Raw genomic sequence first — 13261 nt, forward strand, 5'->3', positions numbered from 1 at the left:
AACAAACCCAAAAAAACAATTTTTTGACAAATCATGAAAATTGGTTTTGGTTACATTTTGCTCTTTCTTTTTTGTCTAATAAGTCCGAATATAATATGACCTTTGGATTAGGTGGTAGAAAAAGGCGATCTCACATATTTGCAGGTGTTTAGCATACATTTCTATATATTTTTCTTTATTGTTAGGTTAATTGACAAACACTTGGATTTTGTACCGTTTTAAATTACAGAATATTCTGTCGATTGTGCACTATTTTTCTATTTGTTCAAAACTTCAATATCTAAATAAAAAGGAAGAAATTAAACACATCTCTGAGAAATCGGATTCATCGATTAATGGAAAAAAGAAATTGACCGATTCATCGATTATTTTATTAATTGTTAGATGCAGCCCTAACTAGGTGTATTTTCACTTAAGTCATTAAATGTAAGGGAATTGAACAATGATTCTAAATCTGCAAGTTAGCGCAAGAGGATGGTTAAAAAAAAAAAAAAGCAGTTTTGAGAGCAGAGCAAAAGGTAACAAGCGGCGGCAGCCTGAAAAACGAGACTTAACAAAAACCCTCTGCAAGAATCAGCTCTTGACTACTAAGTCGTGATAATAACCAATACATGCCAACCAGTTGAAAGTAAAGCATAATTACTGATTACTAGAATCACAATTATAGTTGAAAAAAAACCTAAAAGTTGTGATGACATACAGACGCTACCCTACTTACGACTATTCGACTTACGCAAAACGGTAGGTACGAACATTTTTTCGGGATGTCGAAAAATATCCGGATATTGTTGTAAGTTAGATTTTATATGGTGTGCACCTTTTTCCGAGTAAAGGAGATTACTGCCGTACTTCTTTCCGCCGCTACTGGCGTGTGGTGGCGCTGTGAGAGGTCACCCAGCATCCACCCCGAAGAAAAAATTCCGGCTTCTACTTCCTAGTTCGTGTGTAAACATACTACGTATTGTGTCACTAGCGCGGTAAGAACTTTGACATTTTTATTGTTTAACATCTCGTGCATCCGTTCAATATGGTTGGTGTAAAGTGTAAAGCAGAGGCGAGCCGTTTCTTTTAAAATGAAAGTGGAATAAGAAAGCTTGATGCGGTTGAAAAAAATGGTTGGATCGCTTTTTTTTCGTCCACTTTTTACCACAGGGGAGAAAGTTGCCTAACTCTTCCAAAAATAAGTTAAACTTAACTTTCTTATCTTTATAGTCAAGCCATGTTTATTTGTATAGCTCTTAATCACAAGGAGTATCAAAGGGCTTCACAGACCATAGAATGTCACCGACTAATGTGGAGTTTTGTTTTTCAGTACAGTACTATGCTTGATCATTCAGCCTGCTTTGTAACGTTGTAGAGCATTTTATTTTATTCAACGTTTTTTTTTAGTTTCAAAACAATACAGGTTACTTATACAAGCCTTAAACATACAGTGGAACCTCGGTTCTCGACCATAATCCGTTCCAGAACCCTGTTCGACAAACTGATTTGTTCGATCATCGAAATCGTTTTTTCACATTAAAAGTAATGTAAAATCGTTTTAATCCGTTCCAACACCCCGAATGTTTACCATGAACGTAAACATGAAGCTAACCCAGGCTAATCGTACGTTCGCGTTAGCGTAATCTTCCGTACGAAAGATTACGCTAACACGAACGTGTAAAAATAAAAAAATCAGGTCGTTTACACGTCATTTAGCACCCGGGTCTCCACAAAAAGTGGTGAGCGGTTAAAGGATAAAGAAAATAATTATGAATAGGATTTCTTTCCTTTGTGGTGGTCTGCAGAAGCCAGGCTCTATTCCCTCGAAAGAAGGGAAACTCGCACACCTTCTTTATTTTAATATTATTTATTTCTTAAATGCAATAGTTGTACGCACTACTCTTCTTTTTTCACCTGTAGCAACTTTGCTGCCTGCCCCGACCTTCTTCCGAGGCATAATTAGGGGCTAAAACACTCCGTTCACCGATATTAAAAGCGAAAAGAAGTGCGCGCCCACGTGATAAGAGTTATTCACGAGGGGTGGGGGCAATCTACACGATCTACACCCGTACACCGCTAAGCATCGCACCCTAGCGTACCGGCGTTCGAACTCCAATTTTTTGAACGAAAAGCGAAGCAAGAATTTCTCAAAATTTTGGGTCGAGAACCGATTCGTTCGAACAGAGAGGCGTTCGAAAACCGAGGTTCCACTGTACTTATATAAACCTTAAACATGTATTCCATACAAAATATAGCACTGGAGCAAATTCAACTTACGAATGATCTTGTTCGTAAGTAGGGCAGCGTCTGTATTGATTTACATGTTAAAAAAAAAAAAAGAAATATTAGTTGTCCACTAGATGGCACTAAATATTGAAAAATGTGTCATTAAACCTGACATGGACAGAATCGGTGTGCAACAGCGCAGAGGTCACCCAAATCCAAGTCCATGTGAGTCGAAAGGGATGTGTAGGTTTTGTGAAAAGACGTACACATCCCTGCACGTGAGCAGCGCCTTTGTGCTACACAGTGTATGGCTGCGTGCCAGGTCCCGACCTTTGCCCACGTGACCCGACAACAATGATGTAACAACAATGACAGGGCTCCCACTATGTCATTAGGGTTTTGTCTTCTGCATGTACAGTCTAGCTGACAGCAAACACAGGGGCTACACCTTATTTGCTTGTCAAAGATGAATTGACGTTTGAGATCAATGTTCCCTCTGATTTTCCACGGGTCTGAGCGTTCACACAAAGTCGGTGGGCAACGCTTGAAACAACAGTGAGCAACCATAATCCCAAGTGTGGCAAGATAATTCATTATCAAACATGTCCAAAACTTGACATCAAGTTACATTTTGCTATGTTTCCGGCAATGCAAAATTATTTTTCTCTTTTGAATGAATTGACTCATGTACTATTGCAAAGGTTTTACGGCCTACAAACGTCGTTTGTTCTTACAATTCTTTCAAAAGATATCCATTTCTTTTTATTTCCTGATATATTTTGTCGCATAATATTAAAATTTTGGGGGGCTTATTTAGTCGGTTGTAAGATACAAAACTGTACTTAATCACATTTTTTAGTGGAAGTACAATGTTGGCAACAAGATTCACTTGATATAATTGGAAATTACTTGAATGCAACACAAACTTTTTCTTCTTTTTTTTCTACTTTTCTTTTTAATTCCTTTAAAAAGAATTTTTATTTTTTCCGAGCTGTTACTTTTTTCTTTTTGTTCTCTATTTCCTTTCTCCCTACATTTCTTTCTTTTCTTTTTTCTGTCTTTTTTCTAAATTGTTCCTTCTTTTTTTCTCTTCCTTTTGTTTCTTTTTTTCTCAGCTTTTCACTACTTTTTCATTTTGGTATTTTTTTCTCTTTTGTTCTATTACCCCTTCTTTTAAGTCATTTGGTGCATAATTGTATTTAATATTTGGTCATGTTGGGATTAAAGAAGCAAAAACAACCCGAAAGAGCCGGTTCCTTTTAGTGAGCCGAGCCGAAGAAGCCGGTTCTCGACATACTCTACAAACTTTACTCAACTTCGTTCTACTTCGACTCGACTTCAAAATACTGCATTTAGGACACAATGTCAGGGGAACCCGTGTATTTTTACCTTCATGCACTGTAACTTTGACTTAAGTCGCTTCTTAATGAGTCATTTTGAGCCCTCATTTTTGTGCGCTGGCTAGATTTTCTTGTGCGATGAGAATGTGCGAGCAGTGCGCAATTGCAGCTAAGAGGGAACACTGTTTGAGATGTCTGTAATTTGAAAACCTAAAAATCAAACTTATCAGCCAGATCTTGAAAAAGCCACATTGTGTCAATATAGCCCACAGACCATATGACAAAAAGCTGGGATGACTTCCACCTATGGCTGCAAAGATTAGTTGACATTGTCCACAAAAATCGCTAATAGAAATGAACCACAATGTATTACATTGTCAACTATCGCCGCAAGATCAGTTATTCCAACTGTGGTGCACCTTAAATGATTAAAATCTCTGCTTAGAGTGCCTCGGTTGCAAAAGGGTCTCTGTCGCTAGCGGTAACATTCAGAAATAACGGCGACAACACGAACTATGGGTACCAAAATTTTCAAAGTTTGGGAGCATTTTAGCTGAGATACAGCGGATAAAAAGACCCCTTGAAAAGTATGCAAAGCAGACCTTGCGTGTCATGGCAGTACCTCCGTGATGAACAGACATTTAAAGAAAACAGTGTCTGGGATGAAGCTTCCCATGACAATGCCATACAAACTAATATCAGCTGCCGTTAGTCACGAGGGAAGAAGAAATACAGTTTTGATGACGTGCTTTGCACATTTTATACGTGTATATTTCGCTATAAAAGAGAGCTTGAGCATTATGTCAGACTTTGCCTAAAAAACATATTTGAAATTAAATGCATACGGTTTCAAGGACAAACGTCAGTCGTTAAAATCAACGGACCTCCGTTGTTAAAACCGTTGATTTCAAACTGTTGAGAATCAATACATTATTTTGTCACAGACTTTGCAGTTGACTGGATTTATGTCTCTATTGAGCATTGTCCCTAATCGGTTTTAGGTAGGGCATTTTTATTTATTCTTGTACGAATATGCAATATGTTTAATAACATGAGTATCTTTCATTGTACTGTACCCATTTCCTTGTGTTAATTATCATTTTCCACATAACCTTGTGCTAAATTTAAGAAAAATTAGTACTTACGACCAATTGGGTAGGGTTACTTTAACTGGATTACTTTCAATTACTTTTGGATTATTTCAATAGCAAATATGCTAATAAAAGACAAAAGTAACTAAATATGAAAAAAATTACTACATTTTGTGCAGGCTTGGGTAGTAACGGAATACATGGAACGGCAAAAATGATGTTGGCAAGCTGTTTGGATTGATTTTCATTTTGTTTCTGTCGCATTTCTGTCGTTTTGCCGGAGCTCAAAGAGATCAAAGCCAGGAGAGAAAGCTTACCACGTGTTGTGAGTCATCATTTTATTCATATTTAGTTTCTTTTGTCTTTTATTAGAGTATTTGGTATTGGAGTAATCCAAAAGTAATTGAAAGTAATCAAGTTGAAGTAAGCCTACCCAACCCTGCTTACGACCATTCAACTTACTAAATACGGTAGAAAAAAACTTTTTTCGGGATCTCGACAAATATCCGGACATTGCTGTAAGTTGGATTTTGTATTGTGTGCACCTTTTTCCAAGTACCGGACAGTACTCCAGTGCTTCTTTCCGCCACTACCGGCATGTGGAGGCACTGTGAGAGGTCACCTAGCATCCACCCCGAAGAAGAAATCTGGCTTCTACTTCCTAGTTTGTCTGTAAACATACTACGTGGACTGTATCTCTAGCGCACAAAGAACTTTGACGTTTTTATTGTTTAATATCTCGTGCATCCATTCAATATGGTTGGTGTAAAGTGTAAGGAAGAGGTGAGCCGTTTCTTTTGAATTGAAAGTGGACTAAGAAAGCTTGATGCGGTTGAGAAAATGGTTGGATCGCCTTTTATTCGTCCATTCTCTACCACGGAGGACAACCTTTAGAAGCCCATCTTCCAAAAGTAAATTTATTTATCTTTATAGAGCATATTATTTCATGAAATGTTTAATTTTAGTACAAAACAATACAGGTTACTTATACTAAATGTACTTATATACTTATGAAACAAATTCAACTTACGAACGATCTCGTTTGTAAGTAGGGCAGAGTCTGTATCTGATAATCTGACTAATTGTTTCACTAGTCGGTAACTATCCATCCATCCATTATCTGCACCGCTTATCCTCAATAGGGGGGGCTGGAGCCCGTCCCAGCTATCTTCGAGTAGTGGGCAAGGGACACCCTGAACTGGTTGCCAGCCAATCGCAGGGCACACAAGACATACAACCACTCGCTCATTCAAACCTAGGGACAATTTGAACCGTGTGTTGGGAAAGCGAGAGGAAACCGGAGTGCCCGGAGGACACCCACGCAAGCACAGGGGCGGCAGTGGCTTAGGAGGTAGAGCGCTCGTCTTGGGATCAAGAGATCGCAGTCCGAATCCCGGCTCCTCCGTGTTACATGTCGAAGTGTCCTTGGGTAAGACACTGAACCCCTAATACCCCCAATAAGCAGGTTAGCGCCTTACATGGCTGCACGGCCGCTCTTGGGAAATGTGAAGCACAATGTAAAGCGCTTTGGGAAATCTTGACTTGAAAAGCGTTATATAAATGCAGATCATTTCATTTCATAAGATGTAAACTCCGCACAGGAAAGGTGGTTGCTGAATTAGTACCCAGGACGTCATAACTGTACCTGGACGCGTTGCCCCCCCGGTCGGTAACTAGTCGACTATGAAAATAGAGGTTAGTTGGAGGAAGCCCTACTTGCAACTGGTGCTCTTCTCCTCTGTTCGATTCCCAACCATGCACCCGGCGGCACAAAAGCCTCATAGGTTGCCTACTGCTCATAAACTATCCTTTCTTTTTTTCTCAAATGCCAATGCAATCAAGCAGCAAGAGATTTTTTTTTGTCTTGCAAGCACATAGACTTTGAACAGACTTTGCAGACTGGTCGGACGACAAACAAGCAGAGAAGCTTATCAGAGACTGGTGCAATACAAATAGCAGGTCGCTACTGTTCCACTACTTCAAGTCAAGTTGTAATAATGAAAGTATTTCTTGTTCTTTTTTGGAAATAACTTCTCATTTTGGATTTAGACAAACTATTTTGCTACGCATTCAGTGACAGGTTATTCTGGCTCCAAGGTTTGACAGATGTAGATATTGCTTTATTCAAGTCAAGTCACATTTACAGTGGCTTGCGAAACTATTTGGCCTCCTTGAAATTTGTGTCCTTTTGCCACATTTCAGACTTCAAACATAAAGATATAAAACTGTGATTTCTTGTAAAGCATCAACAATAAGTGGGACACAATCATGAAGTGGGAGCAGCACGGCGGCACAGTTCTGAGGTCAAGAGATCGAACCTCCTGTGCGGAGTTTGTATGTTCTCCCCGTGCTTGCGTGGGTTTCCTCCCACATTCCAAAAACATGCATTTCAGGTAAAATTGGCCGGTCCAAATTGTCCCTAGGTGTGAATGAGCGAATGAGTTGTCTGTCCCTGTGTGCCCTGCGATTGGCTGGCAACCAGTTCAGGGTGTCCCCTGCCCACTGCCGGAAGATAGCTGGGATGGACTCCGGCACCCCCGCGACCCTACTGAGGATAATAATATTGAAATGGATGGAGTATCAGACCACTGCAAATCTACGCATAGGGGATGACGACGTTTCACATGACAACTGCATACAAACTAATGCCAGCTGCCGTCAGTCACGAGGGGGGAAGAAATGCAACGGCAAAACAAAGCCACCAGAGCAGGCGTGTCGGCGTCATTTTTAACTAGATTTGATTTATTATTCTTCATTTAGGAAAACATGACAACAATTTCAAACATTTACAAGCACTTTCCCCATAATTCAAAAACTTTTCAAACCTTGAAAACAAAACCATCAAATTCAAGTATTTAAGGATTTCTACCACCCCTAACCTAAGAACCATGTTTTTTTTTTTACAAAAAGAAAAAAACACAATCTTACTGTTCTATCTAACTAATTAATATTCCTAAAAGCAGTGAAGCCTAAACCTTAAATCTAACACACTAAACCTACTGAGGAAAAAACTGGAAACTTATTTGGTTGAAAATTGAAAGACAAAAAAAAAAAATCAAAGCTTTAAAAAGATGTATTAAAATGCATTATTTGTTCATTCAAAATTCAGATTACATTCAAGGAGATACAGACAACAATAACTATTGTTGACTTAAATTTGGACTTTGTGGAAAGAGCTAAACCCAACCCATGTATATTTTGGGACTTGAAGGGAGAGTGTATATTATTTCGAGCCTCCTAGCAGTAAAAACACTATTTAAATATATATATATATATATATATATGTATATATATATATATTTAAATAGTAAGTAAAAATACATAAACATGAACTCACCTAGACATAGGTGACATAATTGTCCGCCATCTTGCTGCCATGGGTACCACCCCCCTTCCGAAAAAAAACAAAACAAAAAAACTGACAAACGACTCACTTGAAGTCTAAATTAGAACAAACCTATTTTCTGCTGTTTTATTGCACAACATTATGAATTAAGGACTCGATCCACTTAACTCTACATGATACTTTGCCACCATCAAATGACCTTACAACTGGTTTTAACTTCTGGTTCCATTCCACAGAAACTTTTTTGAAATAAGCGCTAGGGAGTGCCAAAGACCCCCCATGTGGCTCCTAAGCAGGTTTAATGGATGGACAGGTCCAACTTTGTTGGCGATAGAAATCATTTTCCTCTGTGTAACTAATCAGAATGCAGAACACAATGCACTATGAGAATTCAGAGATAACCAAAGTGCTGAGCAGCGAGGTGTCCTAATATACGGTAACTTTCAGAGTTGGTGTCCGGAATTTGGAGGGTAACACAATTACTTTTAAAAAAAAGTAACTATCTACCTTGGTCATATCTCTTAAGAGGGGTGACCGACAGCAAGACAAACACCCACGGCTCTTCCAAGTTAAATGTGAAAGTGTCCTTGTGCAGGCCTTGCATGGCTGACGCCGCTATCGGTGTGTGAGTGTGTGTGTGAATGGGTAAATGCGAAGCACATTGTAAAGTGCTTTGAGAGGTCTTCAGTGACTTGAAAAGCGCTATATAAATGCAGACGATTAACCATTTATATTTTTTAAATCACTTTTTGGTCCGGTTGAAAACCTTTAATCTGAAAAACCTAGCACTAAAGTTTTAGACATCTATCTATCTACCCTAGTCATATCCCTCGAGAGGGGTGACCGACAGCAAGACAATAACAAAGAAAATAAAAAGGGGAAAAAGTAGCAAAAAACACACAAGATTTTTGGGCCATGGCCGACCCAAATGCCCAAACACCTAGAGAAGTTAAGCACCTCGGCACCCAAGTTGGTCATGCTTTCGTCCCTCCAGATGAAACGGGACACAAGAAAGCGGCAATGTCACTCAGGTCAGGGTGACACAACACACTCTTCTGTTCAACAGCAGGGCCCGACAGCTTTCACTGGTTTACCCCTGCCGCATCATACGGGTGCTCTGCCCATTCCTTAGAACGCGTCTAAACATCCCACTATCCTTACAACACCTCCCCACTCATTCCTATCACCAACAAGAGCTCTAGCTTCCACTACATTTAGACCTCTTCCCCGCAGTGCACTCATAACACCACCATCCACGTCAATCGCGGCCTTCCTCTTGGTATCCTTCCATTGACTTCTGCTCTGTAGATACTCTTCAACATTCGCTCCCCATTCATCCTCTCCATGTGCCCAAACCAACAGAGTACCGTGTTATCCACACGCTTGCTCAGTTCCACGACTACTCCAGTTCAGTCTCCCACAATTTCATTTCTCAATCTATCCAATCTTGTCACTCCTAACATACTCCTCAATTACTTCATCTCAAAAACATTTAATTTCCTTCCCAGACAGCAATGAAGTAACTAGTAACTGTAAATCATTATTTTTTTTTCCAGTAACTATATAACTCAGACCAATGTTCCCTGTAATTTTCCACGGGTCTGAGCGTTCACGTAAAGTCGGTGTGCAACGCTTGAAACAACAGTGAGCAACAGCAATCCCAAGTGTGGCAACTAAATCATGATCAAACATGTCCAAAACTGGACATCAAGTTACATTTTGCGGAGTTTCCGGCAATGCTAAATTATTTTTCTCTTTTGAATGAATTGACTCATGTACGGCAAAGGTTGTACGGCCTACAAACGTCGTTTGTTCTTACAATTCTTTCACAAGATATCCATTTCTTTTTTTTCCGTGATATTTTTTGTCACATAATATTAACATTTTTGGGGGCTTATTTAGTCGGTTGTAAGATACAGAACTGTACTTAATCACATTTTTTAGTGGAAGTACAATGTTGGCAACAAGATTCACTTGATATAATTGGAAATTATTTCAATGCAACCCAAGCTTTTTCTTCTTTTTTCCGTGTTTTTTTCCTACTTTTTTTTAAATGCCTTTAAAAAAAAATCTCATTGTGTTTATTTTTTCCAAGCTGTTACTTTTTTTTTTGTTCTCTATTTACTTTTTTCCTACATTACTTTCTTTTCTTTTTTTTCTGGCTTTTTTCTAAAATTTTCCTTCTTTTTTTCTCTTCCTTTTGTTTCTTTTTTTCTCAGCTTTTCACTACTTTTTTATTTTGGTATTTTTTTCTTTTTTGTTCTATTCCCCCTTCTTTTAAGTCATTTTGTGCATAATTTTACATAATATTTGGTCATGTTGGGATTAAAGAAGCAAAAACAACCTGAAGAGCCGTTTAGGACCCGAAAGAGCCGGTTCCTTTTCGTGAGCCGAGCCGAAGAAACCGGTTCTCGACCAACTCTACTAACTTTACTCAACTTCGTTCTACTTTGACTCGACTTCAAAATACCGCATTTAGGACACAACGTCAGGGGAACCCGTGTATTTTTACCTTCATGCACTGTAACTTTGACTTAAGTCGCTTCGTAATTAGTCATTTTGAGCCCTCATTTTTGTGCGCCGGCTAGATTTTCTTGTGCGCAGAGGATGTGCGAGCAGTGCGCACGCGCGCAGCTTAGAGGGAACACTGGTCGTGACACACCTTATAATAATGCTAAAATTAAAGCCTACATCAGATCTCCATTCTTTCATCAAAGTTTTAGATAATTACCAGTTCGAGAGGTAAGTAAAAGCTGGCAAAGTGGTTAATGGTTTAAATTTCAATCTCTATGTTCACTTTCATGCCTGCTTGGGTAAGAATGAAACTGCTACAAAAATCCTCTCACTTTTTGTCACATCCACATCTCACTGTTTCTAATCAGCCGGTTCCTCAACAAGCATTGCAAAACACAAGGCGAAACGAAGCCCTCCCTCTACCCCCTCCCATTCGACACTTCCTCGTCCTAATGCTCTCTCCTTCTCCTTCCTACCCACACACTCATTCACTATTCATATTTTAGAGGACGTTTGTGAACACAGAAACGAGCGAGTGCATCTGCAGCGTTTTCGGCGCAGAGGAAACCGACAATTTCTTCTCTTGCCTTATCGAACAAAGCCAGATTTTGGTTTTGGTTAACCACTGCTCATCTTTTTTTAGACTTGGAGCCATGTGCCACTCACTCCTACTCTCCCTCTGCCTCTTTCTCCGTCTTTTTCTCCCACCGCCACCCACTCAATCCTTTTCACCTCTTCGCTCTCCGTTTTCTCGTGTTTCAGCCGATGTGTTCGTGTTTGCATGTATGGATGCAAGCCAGGGCTGGGTTGCGAATGTGAACTGCCAAGCTGTCTGCAGAGGATGCCCGCATGTGAAACTATGTAACGGGAGGGATTCTGAAAACGTGGCCGCACGATCAGTTATTCGAGCATCGTAAATGGAAAATATTAACATGAAATACGATTTAATTGAAGAGGAGTCAGTCGTGACTTGGCTCCAAACCAAATGGTAACAGCTTCCTCAGGGACCATTGGACAGGGTGGTGGGTCGCGCATATTGCTTATATAGTACAATTTGCAATGTGGCCTAAAAGAAAGGTCTGTATTTTACAGTATATGTGGTTATGCAATGAAGTAAAACATTTCTTGAGTCATTGAACAAATGTAATATCACCCAGAGTGACTCAGCCAAAAATTTTTGTGTCACGGTTGACCCCGATCTGTCCTTTCAAACACCCGTTAGGAATATTACTAGAACAGCTTTTTTCCATCTTTGCAACATTGCTAAAATACGCCCTATGCTGTCTCAGTCAGATGCGGGGATTATAATTTTACCTCACGTCTCGATTACTCAAATGCATTACTCTCCGGTCTCCCGAAGACCAAAATCAAGAGCCTTCAGCTGGTTCAAAATGCCGCAGCAAGGCTTTTAACAAAGACAAGAAAGTTTGATCACATGACCATGATTTTAGCCAACCTGCAGTGGCTCCCTGTTAGCTTAAGAATTGATTTTAAGGTTCTGTTGGTAGTATACAGAATCATGCATGGACTAGCTCCCTCATATCTTTCGGATTTAATTCCCCCCTATGTTTCGGTCCGGAGCATTGCTCTGAAAATGCTGGTCTGCTAGTGATCCCAAGAGCCAAGAAGAGATCCGCAGGTTCGAGAGCGTTCTCCATTCGGGCCTCGGTGCTGTTGAATGCTCTTCCACCCTAATCATTAATATTGAAATAATAAAAGACTTGCTATATTTCAACTGATTTAGAATAAATCCAGACTGTATGACATTTTAGCTTTATTTCTTAACTGCATTCCATAAAATAAATAACTTTATTACAATATTTATATTTCCTGAGACAGCCTTGTATTAACACATAAGCAGACATTTGTGACGACAATGTCACAATAACCGACTAGCAGGACCATTTCTTAAATAAAGCAATAGCAACATGTCCTTTTAGGTGCTAAAAAACAACAGAACTAATTACGTTAAAATACTTTGAATCGCATACTGCTGCCCGATATTTACTGACGTTTTAAATACTGTAATACGTGAATTAAAGCACTTACAGCAAACAGCTAATACTGTGGAAGATTACCTCCATGACACTTTTGGCCTAACAACTCAAATACCTAATTTCCCCTTGTAAATCTTCGAATTGACACCCTAATCCATTAAGGCTTAATGAAATAGTTTTTACCTTTCCATATACATTGATTAAAAATAAAATACTTATACTTAGGAATGTAATTGCAGGTTTTTGTTCAGTTTTGTATTAGTTAATATCCACAACATATCGATCAACACATTTCGTATAAACTAACTGAATGTCACTGGATTGGTTTGTATGAATTTTAAAAGAAATACTAATAACATACATTTAGAAAAAAAAATGGAAATACGACAGGGTGTCAAACTCAATTTGGTTTTGGGCAACATTGTTGATATGATGTCCTTTGGAAGGCCACTAGATAATGGTCTTTATATAGCATCTGCACAATATCCGCAAGGACTAAGAGCCTACAGTAACGTATAGGTCAACATATGTAAACATTATTCATTATGCGAATGGTAGGGCTGTCTAACAAAAGAGTGTCTCGACAAAATTATTACTAGGAGCCTGGCGTACCATAGGGAGCAATGCGCCCTGGGTTCGAAAGAGATTTTTTCTTCCTTTTCCTCATGTTGAGGTTTTGAGTTTTTCCTTGCCCTCATGTTGTTTCCAGATCAGGGGATGGTGGAATAATAGTCTGAAATAAGAGTCTGTGAAATAACCTGTGCA

General features: G+C 39.2%; 1 protein-coding gene across 4 annotated transcripts in view; it reads right to left on the reverse strand.

Moving 5' to 3' along the window:
• The window catches only part of dagla (diacylglycerol lipase, alpha), a 65956-nt gene that overhangs the window by 41143 nt on the left and 11552 nt on the right, over nucleotides 1-13261 (reverse strand). The window contains exon 1 of one of the 4 annotated variants that reach the window (XM_088333665.1): nucleotides 6356-6422. The exons of 1 other annotated variant lie outside the window; for it this stretch is intronic. In XM_088333665.1, the coding sequence (XP_088189791.1) occupies nucleotides 6356-6396 (41 nt within the window). In that variant the 5' untranslated portion in view covers nucleotides 6397-6422. Of the gene's footprint in view, nucleotides 1-6355; nucleotides 6423-13261 lie in introns of those variants that run through there. 2 more of the 4 variants (XM_088333667.1, XM_088333668.1) reach the window with 2 other exon arrangements.

The sequence above is a fragment of the Urocampus carinirostris genome, chromosome 4 (genome assembly GCF_059441175.1).
Source record: "Urocampus carinirostris isolate Australia breed hairy pipefish chromosome 4, RoL_Ucar_1.0, whole genome shotgun sequence".
NCBI lineage: Eukaryota > Metazoa > Chordata > Actinopteri > Syngnathiformes > Syngnathidae > Urocampus > Urocampus carinirostris.